This window comes from Staurois parvus, unplaced genomic scaffold (assembly GCF_062004578.1).
Source record: "Staurois parvus isolate SC_StPar_1 unplaced genomic scaffold, SC_StPar_1.0 ptg000086l, whole genome shotgun sequence".
Classification (NCBI taxonomy): Eukaryota; Metazoa; Chordata; class Amphibia; order Anura; family Ranidae; genus Staurois; species Staurois parvus.
Window position 1 is genome coordinate 6,594,143 of NW_028317882.1, and position 15,418 is coordinate 6,609,560.

The 15,418-nt window shown below is 39.7% G+C and overlaps 1 protein-coding gene across 1 annotated transcript in view; it reads right to left on the bottom strand.

The window, feature by feature from the left end:
• Window positions 1-15,418, bottom strand: part of MYO1F (myosin IF) — a 129,724-nt gene that overhangs the window by 44,488 nt on the left and 69,818 nt on the right. Inside the window, exons 6-11 of the mRNA XM_089670007.1 lie at window positions 15,086-15,175; window positions 10,715-10,846; window positions 7,034-7,168; window positions 6,791-6,923; window positions 5,299-5,495; window positions 1,687-1,767 (exon numbers count right to left, since the gene is read on the bottom strand). Coding sequence (XP_089526133.1) covers window positions 1,687-1,767; window positions 5,299-5,495; window positions 6,791-6,923; window positions 7,034-7,168; window positions 10,715-10,846; window positions 15,086-15,175 — 768 coding nt within the window. The remainder of the gene's footprint in view (window positions 1-1,686; window positions 1,768-5,298; window positions 5,496-6,790; window positions 6,924-7,033; window positions 7,169-10,714; window positions 10,847-15,085; window positions 15,176-15,418) is intronic.

The window sequence follows — 15,418 nt, forward strand, 5'->3', positions numbered from 1 at the left end:
TTTAGTGACTGCTGCTCTAGGAGGATGCAGAACCCTTGATCTCTGTCTAGACAGTACTGATTGGCCCTGTGCTGATCACATGCACTCTCCCAAAAAAAAAAAAAACCTCTCTAGCAATACATACCAAACTGAGCATGTGCAGAGTGACTCCACACGATATGTCTTATCAGGATCAAACAGCACTTTTACACAATGCAGATGATTAACCCCTTAGGTTCTACAGTGAGTATATCAAGTATGCTTTACTGCATACAGTGGTGTATTTAGGTTTTGTGCTGCCCTATGAAACACAAAAAGAGAGAGCCTAACATTGACCAACAACACCCCTATTCCCCCCACCCGAGAGAGCCTTCCACCAACACAGATCCCCCTGGAGTTAAAGTCACTCACCTTCCAAGCTCCAGACATCCCTGGGAACAAGAGTCGGGCTCTGCATACACAATCAAGCAGTCCGCCCCCTCTCTAGACTCCCACCTGGTCCCCATACCACAAGCGTCCCTTCTTCCAGGGGGTGGTGCTTCCCCCTGAAAAATGCCGCCCTAGGCAAATGCCTTGCTTGCCTTGTGGTAAATATGCCCCTGACTGCATATACAGACTGTTTTTATTGTTGTGGGTTTAGTATCACTTTAACAGATGGTCTAACCTTTCCCCACTCTATCCAAAAGTGAAAAAAGGTTTTGCCTAAAGTTACACTTTAATTCTTTTTTTTCACGTGTTTTCACTTTATTTTCACCTAGTAATGCTGCAAATACCACTCTTCCTACCCCTTTGTGGCTACGCTAATTTCCCACTGTACCTATGGAGGGCAGCATTGTTGCCAAATGGCCTGGACTTTAAACATATCTTCCTTTTTCTGTTCATTTTCATTACTTGGTTAATTGATAAGATCATTAGTATACACAACAAAGATGAAGAAGTTTACACTAGTAATTAGTCAAAAAATAAAAACTAATGCTACTAGCTAACCTAACTAAGGCTACTACCACATATAAGGACTGGTAAGATTCAGTATATTACATTTATGTGTTTACATACATACATTTTAACCCCCTCTCTGCCAGATGACTTAACACTTAAACCAACCCCTTAATGCATATCTCTCCACCCAGCAACTTTTTCAAGTAAAAAACAAGCTCTTTATTAAAAAGATAAGCATACATAATGTACAAAGGAGCAATACAAATAACTCCATACCATAATGGATTCCTGATGACAGAAATAATGGATTACGGTACATAGTGAAGATAATCATGGAACAATGCTATATGTAAAAATAAACAGAGAGGATATCTACTAAGCATCTTCGAAGTTATCCAAATTGCCGGTGGAGGGGTGCTCTAACCATCTACCCCAAATCTTATTGTATTTGGCAGGACATCTTCTGTGTGTGTATATAACATTTTTGTAGGGTAAGGGAAGATTAATGGCAGCAATCCATTGCTGAATTGTCAGAGGTGAAGGCCTAAGCCAGACCCTCACCCAGCATACACTTACCTTTCCTTGGCTCCTGTGCTGTGCTCTTCAGTTCCAGGAGCAGTACATCTGGCTCTGGAGGAGTGTGTAACTCACCCCTCAAATGATTTAAGCCACAAGTGTACTAAATGTACAATTCAAATAACGCTGTCATTGTAATATTCATTGTATTGTATAACTGGAGAACTATGCATAAGAAATAAAGATAAGTACCTGAAAAATTTCAAACCCATAGATATCCAATACTCCGATGCTGTATTCTTCATGGGGTTTTTGCATTGCCCTATTAATTGACTAGAAAAAAAAACCCCATGTGATTAGTTATACTGCTCGGAATACTGAAATAAACTATTAATTGAAAGTAGAAGGCAGCGATAGAAAGATAATTGATCAACATCATGTAAAACAACTTCATGCCATTTTAATTTTTTTTTCATAAAAGAAGAAATGTAAAAATGTTTAATTCCATTTTATAAACCTGATACTAAAGCAGTTATAATTATGGACCTTTTTTTTAATTAGCCAGCAAGTCAATTAAAACAAAAACCCAACTGGATTCCTCCATCCACACAAGTGACGCAGACATAGGGATCCTTACCAACTATGCTACTGTATTCTGACTATTGTATTAGGACTCCTCTACTGTCAGAATACTCTGATCAGTACTGCAGCCACTGATCAAATGACATTTTTTTAACATCTTATTCAACAAAAGCCCATTGTTATAGACTTCACTTAAGTGGGAATAGATGGAATGAAATTTGGCCTCTCCCTGTTGAACCGGGCAAATTTGGATGCATCTATGGCCACCTCAACTATTCTTAAAAATGTTCCCTCTCCACTCCTGCTGCCTATCCTGCCTTCCCTATGTAAAAGGAAAAACCGAGATACTTACATTTTTCAGTCTGCTCCAAGCTGGTCATATGATCCTGCAGTCTGGGGATTATAGGGTAGGCAAGTTACGTAGAAGGGGGAGAGGACATTTTTAAGAATAGTTTGTGTTAGACAGGTATTTAACTTTAAACTCAAAATACAGACCAGCTTATTTTCCACTCTTTTTTCCGTTTAAACTAACATACCTAAATCAAGCCTGTAATACTACTGATATCTGTACTCATTATCACATTCCTCTTGTCACTTACAGTTTTATCACCCCCTTACCCCACTATAGGCAGTTAGGGCCACCAGTCATCTGGTGGGCTGACATTTCATCTCAAGTTGGATTCTTTTTGTGGGGTTTAAAGAATTGGGCGGTAATCACTTTTGAAAAGGTTGAGAGTGTATTTGATCTTAAAAAAAATGTTGTTGCAGAAAAGGACCTTTAATCACTTGCCTACTGGGCACTGGCAATAACAATTGCGCGGTCATGCAGCACTGTGTCCAAATGAAATTGTTATTATTTTTTTGACACAGCACTTTTTTTTGGTGGTATTAAATCACCACTGTTTTTTTTTGTTTAAAAAAATATTTTCTTTGTTTCTGTTATAACATTTTGCAAATAAGTAATTTTTCTTCTTCACTGATGTACACTGATGAGGCTGCACTGATGGGCACTGTTAGGCTGGACTGATGGGCACTGATGAGGCTGGACTGATGGGCACTGACGGCGCTGCACTGATTATCAGTGTAAATGGGTGCAGAACAACCTGTTATCGGCTTTCCTTTCCTCACACAGCGACAGCGCTGAGGAAAGGACTAGCCGATAACGGACATTTGTTTACATGGGATCAGCTGTGATTGGACACAGGTGATCACATGGTAAAAGGCCACCGTGATTGGCCCTTTACCTCAATCTGTGATCAGCTGAGTCTGAAGGACAGAGTGATCACAGAGTGCGCCTGATGCATGCCCCAGGGGTGCACAGGGGAGCAGGGTCCTGGGAGGATGTCAATAGATGCCCTCACAGAACTGAACACCCACACTGTAGCCATCTTTCAGCGGTTGGCAAGTGGTTAAGCCAGACCTGCACTCTGTATTCTTTTGACTGTAGAGCACCTGCAGCACAAACATTCCCCAGGTGAGCCACCAGACTTCATGCCCAGGCTCATACCCAACTTCTCTGGACATCCTTCCAGCAGATGACATTCCTACTTGTTACTCCAATCCAAGGTCAAGCTTCACCTCTCCTGGGTAGGTCCTCTGGCAAGGTGATACAAGCTTACAGGCCTTCCTCCCTCAAGCACAGGTGTCTGCCCCAGGCATGGGAGGTTAAAGAACAACTGAATATATGTTTGCCCCAGGCCGAGCCTGGGAGGCAAGAAAGTTTCCAGAACTAAATATTTATATCCTTCACCAGCATGCTGTTCTGGCAATAAACTTCCTAGTGGTTGGCCAGGGAGATATAAATATTCATAACACAGGCTACTCTAACTGTAGAAAATACAAAATAAATGGAAGAAAAAAGGCTGCACACCTAATTGGCTAACCTCAAATGAATTTTATTATGCACCATAAACAGTATTAAACCATCGGAGACATGACAATCCTGCATAGCAGAGGACACTACACCCCCAGAGAATTCAAGAGGGAAACCCTCAAGAATGGACCAAGAATGGAAATGGTCCACTGGGACTAACCTACCCTGAACCCTCCAGAATCCAAACTTTGACACAACCCACCCCACCGAACACTCCCAACCCCCCAACAACCCCCACAGGGACCCACAATACACCCCTCCCCTAGATGGAGGACCCTCCCGTCCCACCACCCCCCTCACTAATGGGAGAGAGAGGAGCTGAGGGGAATAATACTAGCCCACTGACACCCCCAACACCCACTAGATGGAAATGTATACCAACAACACACTCCGGGACTCCTGGATAAACTAAACCACACAGTGAGAAAAGTATATACACTACTATACAGCAGCAATGTGATGCATAAGCGTAAGGCAATAAAATGAATTGCAATCAGATAAGGCCAGTATGACTGTGGCCGCTGGTCAGAGAGGATAACAATGTATAAAGTCACTATACAAGGTGATAGCCTCAAAGTCCGTTCAATACATGATGTAAGTAACCTCTTGTATAACCAGAGCCAGATGGATGGAGGAAATAATTGTGATAATGCAGCAAAAAGCAAGTTCTGAAGAAGTCCCGGAAGTGGTCGGGATGAAACGCATCAGAGTGGAACATGCCCCCCCTCCCCCTGACATCCACATGCTATCTCCACACACTAAATTAGGTAGCACCCTTCCAGATACTCTGGTGGCACCTCACTTTTTAGATACTGTCTGTGTACTCCCCAGCGTTTCCCATTCCCCTTTTCCCTGGTTTTTCTACTCTAACTGTAGAACAGGAACACTCACACATAGATCAGGGAGCAAAATTGCAAAAGTGGGGAGATATGAGAGTGTGCTAGTAGCTGTCTTCCTTTGTGTAGTCATTCAGTAGTACATTCTGCACCAAAGAATGATTTCTAGGCAGGGGCGGACTGACAACTCATGGGGCCCCCGGGTAATAGGGGATCATGGGGCCCCTGTATCCTTGCCCAAACTCAAAAAAGCCTATGAAAAAGGTACCAGGGGCATCTCATGGGGCCCCCTACTGATCCCGGGCCCTCGGGCAGTGCCCAAGTTTCCAAATGGTCAGTCCGCCCCTGTTTCTAGGATTACAGCCAGAATTAGTACAGAGCAGCGGGTAATTATTACTGGATTGAGTTAGAAATAAAACATTAAACAGGAGAGTGCTGAAAGTAGGCAAGGTGTAGTATCAAGTTTACGTCCACTTTTTGGTCTAACTGGCATTCTGTGTTTGGGGACAAGTAGACAAATCATTTGAGCAAAATCTTATAACAGTGGGACCTACACATTTTCTTTTTACTTACTTCCACCAGGAAATCAAACATTCGGGCATACAGAGCTTTGGACAGAGCATCTCTTGTATAAGTCGCTTGTTCCACATTCAAAGTAACTGTGATGGACTCAGAACGTCCCCCCCACTTACTATCCATCTTACGGCTGGTGAGTTTATCATTGAGGCGGTCCTTGTCTATACCAAGCAGGTAGGCAGGGAATGCCAGCACTATAACACAATAAGACAGGCATGACATTGCAATTGTTAGAGAATATTTATGGCAAGGTCCTACTACAACTGGCTACAACTAAGAGACATTTTTATGCTATAATTAACACATTTTAAAATTGTGCATTCCTTTATGCTTGCAAAATTTGTTGCCAAAGTGACATGGCCATATTTTTTATAAAATATGGCCATGTCACTTTTTTTTTTGTAAGAGAATTCTGTATAGATGTCAAGCTTCAATAAAATGTCAGGAAGTGTTTAATGGATACAAAATTGATTATTTAATTCAGTTACTAACAGGTATAACTTTACTGAACAAATATTTATTTTTAACATTTTGTTTCACATTCGCCATTAAGGCCCAATTTAAATTTAGGTTTAAATCCACTAAATACATTCCAAATGCATCACAACAAAACGTGTTCAAAGTCTTACAGTTCATTTTCTTTAGAAAGCAGTCACAGTCTGCGTAGCAAAGCCTGTACCCTGCCAGTATACCTTAGAGAAGGACCCTTGCTCTCTGTGTGAAAGCAATACAGTGGTCTGGCATGCCCCCTGAAAGTCTGACCAATATTCTTGCAAACAGTAAAGCTAATGCTCCCTGCTGATTGAAGAGCTTTATCTCGGACACAGCAGGGGCATGGCAAACCTCTGCAGAGAGACTACTGCTTCCAAACGGAGAGCAAAGGTGCCCTGCAAGCTGGCAGAGGACCACCTTTTCCACTCAGGCTGTGGCTTTTTTTTTTTTACAGAAAATGAACTGTAGGACTGTACACCCCTTTTATTTTGATGAACCCAAATTGTATTTAGCTGAAACTGAAAGTGTATGGCTTTAAACTGCAGGATATTGGTTAAATATCTTGCATGGGTCATTGTTGGAGCAAACTTCATATAACAATTCTTTTATACATGGGTTCATTGCTAGTGAAAATATAGCTTCAGTGAATATTGATGTGCTAAAGATAACACTGCAGCAGAGAAAGATCAGTTTTTCCCGGTTAGACAGGGTGCTGTGGGGCATAGCTGTGTATATCTCAGGACTGGATGAACAGAAATACAACTCAACGTACACGTACAACAGTCCAATATATGTATTTCATCTGTATATTTAGTTGTCTGACTAGAGTTCAGCTTTTACCATATTACTTAAAAACTCATTTAAGGCTAGTTCTTTGTGGAGGTTTATTATTCTCTTTTATTTTTCATAGAAGGATTTCAGGATGCCTCAATATGTTTTTTTCTCCTCTAGACAGAACATAGTTGACCGATAATTAATCTGAGAAAGCACTACTCACAGTCAGCACATTCTACCATGGCATAGTTTCCTTGTTCTTGGAAGCTGATGTTTCCCAGATGCAAAATGCCCACTGTTATCTGTAGGACCATCTGCTGGTGTTCTCCAGTAATACCAATGACTTGCATGGCATTCTAGTGAAAGCAGATATGGACAATGCCATGATCAAATCATAAACATAATAGCAAATTATTCCATAAATCACTCATTCAGATTAAGGGATATAGAATTCATAAATGTTTACCATCATTTCACAGAAGTCATTTTTATCGTCGGTCCCATCCACTTTATAAGTATCTGACTGGTTTAAGTAGAAATAGTAATCTGGATTCATAATGCCCAGATTTTGTCTCATGTCTGGTGAAGCTCCCTCTATCAGCTTTAAAAGATTAAAAGGAATTAGTTACTCGCTTTAACTGTACAATAATAGCTCACATTTAAATGTTTTAAGCAGCAAGTTTCAAAAGCAAAATTAGCCTATTATTAGTATTATTATTATTATACAGGATTTATATAGCGTTAACAGTTTGCTCAGAGCTTTACAATATAACAGGAGACAATACAGCAACAGTACAGTTCAATACAAGAGGGTTAGGAGGGCCCTGCTCCTTGGAGTTTACAATATAAGAGCCTAACTAACTAAGCCTAACTAAGATTATTGGTATAATTTGATTTCATATACTGATAAAAATATGTTGAAAAATGTAATATTGTTCTTTGCATGTAAACATTTGGCATCAACATTTTTACATTTTTTTCTAAAATTCTATGTTTTAGATTTTTCAAGTAGACGCATAAACGATGAAGCATGAACAGACAGACAAAAGAAGTGCATTGGCCCACATGGAAGAAAAATATATTTGAAATATATTTAAAAAATATTCTTCCCAAATATATTGACATATATTTGAAATGCTACAATTTTGCCCATATTCAATATATTTCAAAATATATTTAAAAAAATAAATAAATTATATATATATATATATATATATATATATATATATATATACTGTGTGTGTTGAAATGCATTTTTATTACAAAATGTGCTACAATTTTGGTCTTATTCAATATATTTCAAAATATATTTCAGTATATATATATATATATATATATATATATATATACTGTGTGTTGAAATACAATTTGTATTACAAAATATCTAAAAAAAATTTTTAAAAATGCTTTTCAAAAATATATTTTTAAAAATATATTCTTCAGATTTTTTTAAACGCATTTTTATTACAAAATATATGACAAATATATTTAAAAATACATTTGAAAAATATATTTTAAAAAATATATTCTTCAGATTTTTTCAACATATAAAAAAGTAATTTTAACATATATTTTTACATATATTTGTAAATGCATTCCAAAAATGTAGATTTGTATTTTTAAAGACATACGGTATATTTGAAATGTATTTTTAAAAATATATTTCATATATTATGTAATAAAAACGCATTTCAACATACAGTATATATATACAGTTGCAAGAAAAAGTATGTGAACCCCTTGGGATTAAGTGGAGCTTTGCATGAATTGGGCATAAAATGTGCTCTGAATGTCATCTAAGTCACAACAATAGAAGAATACAGTCTGCTGAACATAATACTACACAAACATTAGATGTTGCCATGGTTTAATTGCACATAACATGTAAACATTCACAGTGCAGGGAGGAAAAAGTATGTGAGGCCCTAGCTTAATGACTTCTCCCAGAGCTAATTGGAGCCAGGAGTGAGCCAACCTTGACTCCAATCAGTGTGATGATATTGGATGTGTTGCTGACAGCTGTCCTGCCCTTAAAAAAAACGCACACCTGTTTTGGGTTTACTGGTTTCAAGAAGCACTGTCTGATGTGAACCGTGCCTCGCAGAAAAGAGCTCTCAGAAGACCTACGATCAAGAATTGTTGACTTGCATGAAGCTGGAAAGGGTTACAAAAGTATCTCCAAAAGCCTTGATGTTCATGTGTCCACAGTAAGACAGACTGTCTACAAATGGAGAAAGTTTAGCACTGTTGCTACTCTCCCTAGGCGTGGTCGTCCTGTAAAAATGACTGCAAGAGCACAGCGCAGAATGCTGCATGAGGTAAAGAAGAATCCCAGAGTGTCAGCTAAAGACCTACAGAAATCTCTGGCACATGCTAACATTTTTGTTGACACATCTACAATAAGGAAAACATTAAACAAGAATGGAGTACATGGGAGGACACCACGGAGGAAGCCATTGCTGTCCAAAAAGAAGATTGCAGCACGTTTGAAGTTTGCAAAAGAGCACCTGGATGTTCCACAGCACTACTGGCAAAATATACTGTGGACAGATGAAACCAAGATTGAGTTGTTTTTGAAGAACACACAACACTATGTGTGGAGAAAAAAAGGCACAGCACACCAACATCAAAACCTCATCCCCACTGTAAAACATGGCGGAGGGAGCATCATGGTTTGGGGCTGCTTTGCTGCCTCAGGGTCTGGACGGATTGTTGTCATTGATGGGAAAATTAATTTCAGAGTTTATCAAGACAGTTTGCAGGAAAACGTACAACCATCTGCCCGCCAACTGAAGCTCCGCAGAGGATGGGTGATGCAAGAGGACAATGACCCAAAGCATACAAATAATTCAACAAAACAATGGCTGCAACAGCACAGAATACGCCTTCTGGAGTGGCCCAGTCAGAGTCCTGACCTCAACCCGATTGAAATGCTGTGGCATGACCTTAAGAGAGCGATTCACACCAGACATCCCAAGAATATTGCTACACTGAAACAGTTTTGTGAAGAGGAGTGGTCCAAAATTACTCCAGATCGTTGTGCAGGTCTGATCTGCAACTACAGGAAACGTTTGGTTGAGGTTATTGCTGCCAAGGAGGGTCAACCAGTTATTAAGTCCAAAGGTTCACATACTTTTTCCTCCCTGCACTGTGAATGTTTACATGTTATGTGCAATTAAACCATGGCAACATCTAATGTTTGTGTAGTATTATGTTCAGCAGACTGTGTTCTTCTATTGTTGTGACTTAGATGACGTTCAGAGCACATTTTATGCCCAATTCATGCAAAACTCCACGTAATCCCAAGGGGTTCACATACTTTTTCTTGCAACTGTATATATATATATATACATACATATACATATATATATATATATTTTTTTTTAATTGACATATATTTTGAAGTATATTGAATATGGCCAAAATTGTAGCATTTCAAATATATGTCAATATTTTTTAATATTTTTAAAATATATTTCAAATATATTTTTCTTCCATATGGGTGGAGGCAGCAATCAGTTACAAACATTTGTAAACCATATGGGGCACTAAAAATTTTACCTCAAAAATGTATCCTTTAGTATCACTTTAACAATGTTACTGTTGCTTTGTAGTGTATGGGGGAAAAAGGAACGCACAAGTCTAGTGATGCCTTTAAAATTTATTGGGCATGGTCAGAACAACACTCATTGACTCACCAAAAATGTGCTCATAAGTGTGAATGAGCCCTAAACGACAATGGGGTAAATTTACTACAATTGGTGCACTCAGAATCCTGTGCATCTGTGCATGGTAGCCAATCAGCTTCTAACTTCTGCTGGTTGAATTAAGCTTTGGCAATAAAACCTGGAAGCTGATTGGTTTCTATGCAGAGATGCATCAGATTTTGCACTCTCCAGTTTTAGTAACTAACCCCCACTGCACACAGCTTTAAAATGAAGTGACATAACAAAAGGAGATGCAACTTAATGTAATAGCAATGTGTAAAAAACTATTACCTCTGGCATTGATGTTATTTGAAGTTTGAGAGCTACTCATTACTATGAGTTACTGCATTTTGCACATGCTTAGAACACATTTATTTACTATAGCAAACATGAACTTGATTTCATATGAATTCTTTGTGTTTCCACATTTCTATATTTACCTGGTAAAAGACATGAAAATTTCTCTCATTTTCATTTTGGTTAACAACACGGGATTTTTCCAGCAGAAAGTTTGATATCTTGCCTCCATCTGGCTCTCCTCCACGGCTGAACTGTATTTCAAAGTATTTACCCTGTCATAAGAAACCAAAATGTTATAGCTGAAATGTTTAGATGTTTAGATGTGTTGCTCCAGTGATTGCAATTTTTTCTTATGAAACCTTCCAAATAAAACGTAAAGGCAAATTATCTAGATATCGTATTGCTGAAAATAGTCAGTAGTTTGCCTTGAATCTTCCCTATTGCAAAAAAGATTCGCCAATTTCTGCTTGTCGCCATAGAGTAACTGTAGACACAGCTTTGTCTTACAAATGCAGCAATTTCTACATAATAATATAATTTAGCGTACAAAACACTGTAGACATGGATCTTTCAAGTAGAAATTTTCACCCCTTTCTTAATAATGCAACATTTGAACATTTTCCATTTACTTTAAAAATCTAAAGGACCCTGAATGTATGAAAAGAATAGTTGTTATTTACAACATTTTGCAGAAAAATGGTGTTACAAATGCTAGTTTCACACAATTTCACAATTTTAAATAGATTTATTCTTTGTTCATGACTTAGGGCCAGTTCACACTACATGCGTTTCAGTTGCTTTTTTACTGCATCCAAAATGCACAGAAAGTAGGTTATATGGTTGTCAATGTCATAGTTCAGGGGTTAAAATTCAAGTCCAGACCTTCTAGCCAGGCACAAACCTTACTCATGTCCCTCAAGGCGGTGTAGAGTGGGCCTTGTGTCCCCCAAGGCGGTGGAGAGCGGGCCTCGTGTCCCCCAAAGCGGTGAAGAGCGGGCCTCGTGTCCCCCAAGGTGGTGGAGAGCGGGCCTCCTGTCCCCCAACGAGGTGTAGAGCGGGCCTCGCGTCCCCCAAGGAGGTGTAGAGCGGACCTCGTGTCCCCCAAGGCGGTGGAGAGCGGGCCTCGTGTCCCCCAAGGCGGTGGAGAGCGGGCCTCGTGTCCCCCAAGGCGGTGGAGAGCGGGCCTTGTGTCCCCCAAGGAGGTGTAGAGCGGGCCTCGTGTCCCCCAAGGCGGTGGAGAGCGGGCCTCATGTCCCCCAAGGAGGTGTAGAGTGGGCCTCGTGTCCCCCATGGCGGTGGAGAGCGGGCCTCAAGTCCCCCACGGCAGTGGAGAGAGTGTCTCCTCTCAGCGTAGGAGAGCGGACCTCTCCTGCATGTGTCCCCTCAGCGGTGCTGCCACTGCAATGGCGATGCCGCGGAAACCGGAAGTTGTAAACCGGAACTCGACTTCACAATGAGGCTTGGAGCGCATGTGCAGTCGCTCCATGCTTCTTCATCTGTGCTCTCATCTCGCAGCCACTCGCCACAGAGGAATTTCTCCTCACATTTGTCGAGCGGGCGAGCGGCTTTTTCAAGTCCTGTCATAGTTCACATGAGTGCTAGCAGTTCCAGTGCGTTCCAGTTGCAGATAAAAAAGTATAACATGCTGCATTTTTTCTGTACAGAACTGTACTGGAACGCAGTAAAACGCATAAAAAATGTACCGTAACGCAACAGACGCACCAAAAACGCACATGTCCCTATTTAAATTGGAGAAAAATAGAGGGGAAAAAATTAACTGGAAAAACACACCGGAATGCGCCAAAAAACACTTAAAAAAAGTGCATGCAAAAATGCATCCGGAACGCATCTGGACTGCGTTTCTATAGTGTGAACCGGCCCTTAAAGTGGACCTAATCTTGAAATAATGTAAAGCTTTTTTAGGCTTGCGAAGATGGGTAATTAGGAATAATAAAAGAGCTAAAAAACTTACCATTCCTTGAGAAAATGCTGCTCTGGGTTCTCAGAAGCTCATCCCAAAATTAAAACCTTTGTGCATATGATTTTTTTTTTTTTGAAGCTGATGATTTGCGCTCCGATTCCTTTTCAGCACACATCATATGACCAAAAGGCTTTTGGTTTATTTATTTATTACAGGTACTTATATAGTGCTGTCAATTTATGCAGTGCTTTACATATTATACATATTAAAAACCCAAGGAGCTTACAATCTAAGGCCCCTAAGTCACATTCATACATACACATACTAGGGCCAATTTAGACAGGAGCCAATTGACCTACCAGCATGTCTTTGGAGTGTAAGAGGAAACCAGAGTATCCGGAGGAAACCCACACAGGCACAGGGAGAACATGCAGACTCCAGGCAGGTACTGTCATGACTGGGATTTGAACCGATGACCCTAGTGCTTCTAGGTGAAAGCGATCAGCACTGAAGCTGCATATTATACAGGACAACTAAGCATATCAACCCTTCTATTACACTTTATTAACCCCTACAGCAAGGCTGTTAACATAGCTTTAAGGAAAATCTCCAGTTTTGTTAAAAAAAAGCAAGACCCTGCTGGTGGACTATATGCAGTGTAGACATTTTAGCCAACTTCCTTGCAATTTCTTTCTGGCTTCTGAACACATCAATGTTTATCTTACAATGTCTTCAACAAAAATTCTATTTACATGGGATGCCTCCATTTTGGCCTTCAACTCTGTGTTTGGGAAGAGCATCAAGCCAGTTCTGTATATAAAGGACAATTTAGGAAAATTTGCTCTCCATTATGACCTACAACACACAAAATATGCTCATTCTGTATAACCACTTGCAGGCCGCCCACCTGCAATGTACTGCTGACGGGAAGCCCGTATAGGCACAGTGATGTCCCTTTATGTTGCTGGCCTCTTACGTGTACAGGGCACCCCCACCCCCTGACTCAAGTCCTAACAGCAAGTCCTGACATCATCAAGAGCGTCATACAACGAAACATGTAGGCTGGAGCCTAATAGCGCTACACATGTCCTCTGAGAAGGAATTGCTTTTTGCTGGGATTTAAAGTGCCATACACATGGTTTTTATGTAAGTGCAATTTTAAATGTTTTTTACCTAATAAATATAATGTTATGCTATGGAAGTTTCCCTTTGATGTTTTATGGTGGTGGAGGAGTACTGTGGAGGTTCTGGAGGAGTTTTGTCGCGAACAATTAATCTTTCCACTATGGAGTCTGTCATCAGGGTATAGAAGTGTCAAGACCACACAGACAGCAAACTTTTCTGCAGGAGAGCACTGCAACATCTTATGCGATATTTGACCTACCATTCCAGGTGGTCAATTATCTGTGGTGAGTGGGGCTCTGGAGGGGGAGCAAAAATTGGAGCACTACGCACAGAGAATTGCTATGGATAAGAAGATTTACTACGGTACCTCTTAATATTGACAACAGATGCGGATGGGGGTTTCTTTGGAATTATTTTTGAACTTTCATCTGTTTTGGAACTTTTATATGTTTGCACATTATTGGGACTTATATATATTTATATATATATATATATATATGTATATATATATATATATATATATATATATTGTTTTATACAATTATACAATTTCACTGTATACACAATTTATGGCATTGTATATGTGCTATTTTTAGCACTATTGTCATTTAGGCACCTTGTATTTACTTATTGGTTTATTTAGGATTTAGTCACTGGGGAGGAGGGATTTAATTGCCAGCCCACGGGGCATTATAGCACATGCACATTTGTGGGGACCCTTTGTGCAGTAGGGAGTTCATTCATTCATTTATTATTTAAAGTGGTTTTTGGGAGAGGCAGCACAGCAATTTTTATGTTTGCAAATACCATCAAAAGAAAGCACTATTTGTGTGTTAAAAAAGATATAACTTTCTTTTGGATACAGCATTGCTTGACCACGAAATTAGCAGTTAAAAGAGCACAGTGCAAATAGCAAAAAATAGCCTGGTCATGAAGGTGGTAAAACTTTCCAGAGCTGAAGTGAATAGGTATGGAAATTTTTAAAAAATTGTGTTTCCTTAATGGCCAAGTAAACACAACAAGTGCACATTCCTATTTATCATTTTCCATAACTGGCATGCATGCACCGTCAATAATCATGTATACAGTGCAGAATAGCAGGCAACTTGGTTAGTACGGTACTCTTGTACATAATGGGAGATTCAATGGCAAGAGGAAGCAGTGGAGGTCCTCACTGGATCTCTTGTCTCCAGGCCTTATAGTGGCCATCTTGATCTACTTTTGGAAAGGATCTGGGACAAAGCACACCCTTTCAGTATTATGCATAGTAATGCACCTGCCCATAACTAGTACCAGTTCTTGTGTAGAGGTACTTGGAAGCCTCCAGTTGTAGAGGGTAATTTTGGTTGTAGGAAGCAACTGCTATCATTCAGCTTCCCAACAGATTTGCGGGATTTGTATTCATTCTAAAAAAATCTCCTTTATGTTTTTTATCCACCATTGATGCACTACTTCACACACTTACAAATCGACTCGAATTGTTGTTCCTGACCGTCTTGGCATTGCCAAATGCTTCAAGAAGAGGGTTAGACTGAAGAATGATATCTTTTACATGCTGGAAAATGAAAAAAAGGGGACAAATTTAAACATTACAGTATACATAGTGTACATTTAGCTGAGTAAAATGTTGAGAGATGTTCTCACATTGGCTTATTAGATAATATAAAAACCACAAGTTTATCTTTCAGGGAATGAAACATGAAATTAATTGCCTGATCTTGTAATGATCAGACTTATTATCAGGGATATTGCTTTTCTCTTCTTGGTAGCAGAAGCCCTCTCCTGCTCCTTATCTGCC